At 47.9% G+C, this 1,450-nt stretch overlaps 1 protein-coding gene across 1 annotated transcript in view; it reads left to right on the forward strand.

The window, feature by feature from the left end:
* fgf8a (fibroblast growth factor 8a) overlaps positions 1 to 1,188 on the forward strand; it is a 6,956-nt gene extending 5,768 nt beyond the window's left edge. The window contains exon 5 of the mRNA XM_030070688.1: positions 904 to 1,188. Coding sequence (XP_029926548.1) covers positions 904 to 1,188 — 285 coding nt within the window. The remainder of the gene's footprint in view (positions 1 to 903) is intronic.
* The last annotated feature ends 262 nt before the right edge of the window (positions 1,189 to 1,450 follow it).

Consider the following 1,450-nt stretch of genomic DNA (forward strand, 5'->3'; position numbering starts at 1 on the left):
CACAAATCTCCCTCCGCTCCACTTGTATCACAACAGAACCATATTGTCTTCCCATTATCCTGCTATTTCTATTATTGACTCTGCAGCGGCGGGTAAACCCAATTAAACTCACTTCACTCAGCAGAGTTTATGCAGCTTTTTAGCCCGACACCACCTCCACTCTTCAAGCCGTGCTGTAAAGCTGCTGGGAGTTAGGGGGGAGAAGCAAGAAAGGTAGAAATCCTGAGCATTCAAAAGCACAAATCGATGCTTTTTTTGAAAATATAACTGATTTTTTTTTTCTTTTTTTTTTTTTTTGGTATCGGTGGTGGTTTCCCTGACAATCACCGACTGCAAGTTCTAGTTCACCATCATTTTAATTTGCCACGTTGTACCGCAGTGTTATTTCAAGTCAACACTGATCTAATGGTGCCTTAATTGAACACAGCAGCCGAGATGTATTTAAGGTTCTATCGATTGATATCCAAGTCGAGGAGTCCTGGCTGGTTAAATTTAACCGCGAGCCAAAGGCAATGCAACAGGAGATGGAACCGAGAGTGAAAGTGACACTCGGGCTCTGATTGAGGCTTGTGGATTGGAGGTATCCGACCTGTGATAGCGTGCCTGGGGCAACTGACCCACGAGGGCTCCTGGATGTTTGCTAAAGGGAGAGAAGAGTCATCGCTTACTGTCATCCCTCTCTCTCTGATCTGGGACTGTAATGAGTGTAGCATATGCTGCATGTGTGTGGGGAGGGCTGTGTGTGTGAGAGAGAGGGAGAGGGAGTGTGTATGGATGCAAGGGACAGGCTGCACAGGGAAGCCTCCTTACATCTGATACTTCCCATCTGTAAATCTGCGTCGAGCTGCCTTTTGGAGCATTCTGACTTACCTTTGCTGTGTGTGTGTGTGTGTGTTTCTGCAGAAAAACGGACAAGGCCGCGACTGCATCTTCACCGAGATCGTGCTGGAGAACAACTACACAGCCCTGAGGAACGCCCGCTACGAGGGCTGGTACATGGCCTTCACGCGGCGCGGCCGGCCGAGGAAAGGCTCGCGGACGCGTCAGCACCAACGCGAAGTCCACTTCATGAAGAGGCTCCCGAAGGGGCAGCAGCCGGCGCACCCGGCCCACCACCGGCCCTTCGACTTCATCCACTACCCGTTCAGCCGAAGGACTAAACGTACGCGATACTCCTCGGAGCGCTGAGGGGGAGGAGGAGAGAAAAGACAGAGCACGAGGAGAAACAGACTGATACAGACTGACTTACCGAGAGCCAGCGAGCTCCTCTGCTCTCCTGAAAGAAAAAAAAAAAAACCTCTAGAGACATTTTTTTTATACTGAGCATTACCATATCTGAATATGTAGTTTGTTTTCTATTTTTCTCAAAGTAAAAAAAAAAGATGTAAAGAAAGAAAAAACATGAGAAATCTATTTTTGTACTCCAGACTTTTAGTACTGACCTGTGTAA

The sequence above is a fragment of the Myripristis murdjan genome, chromosome 15 (assembly GCF_902150065.1).
Source record: "Myripristis murdjan chromosome 15, fMyrMur1.1, whole genome shotgun sequence".
Lineage (NCBI taxonomy): Eukaryota > Metazoa > Chordata > Actinopteri > Holocentriformes > Holocentridae > Myripristis > Myripristis murdjan.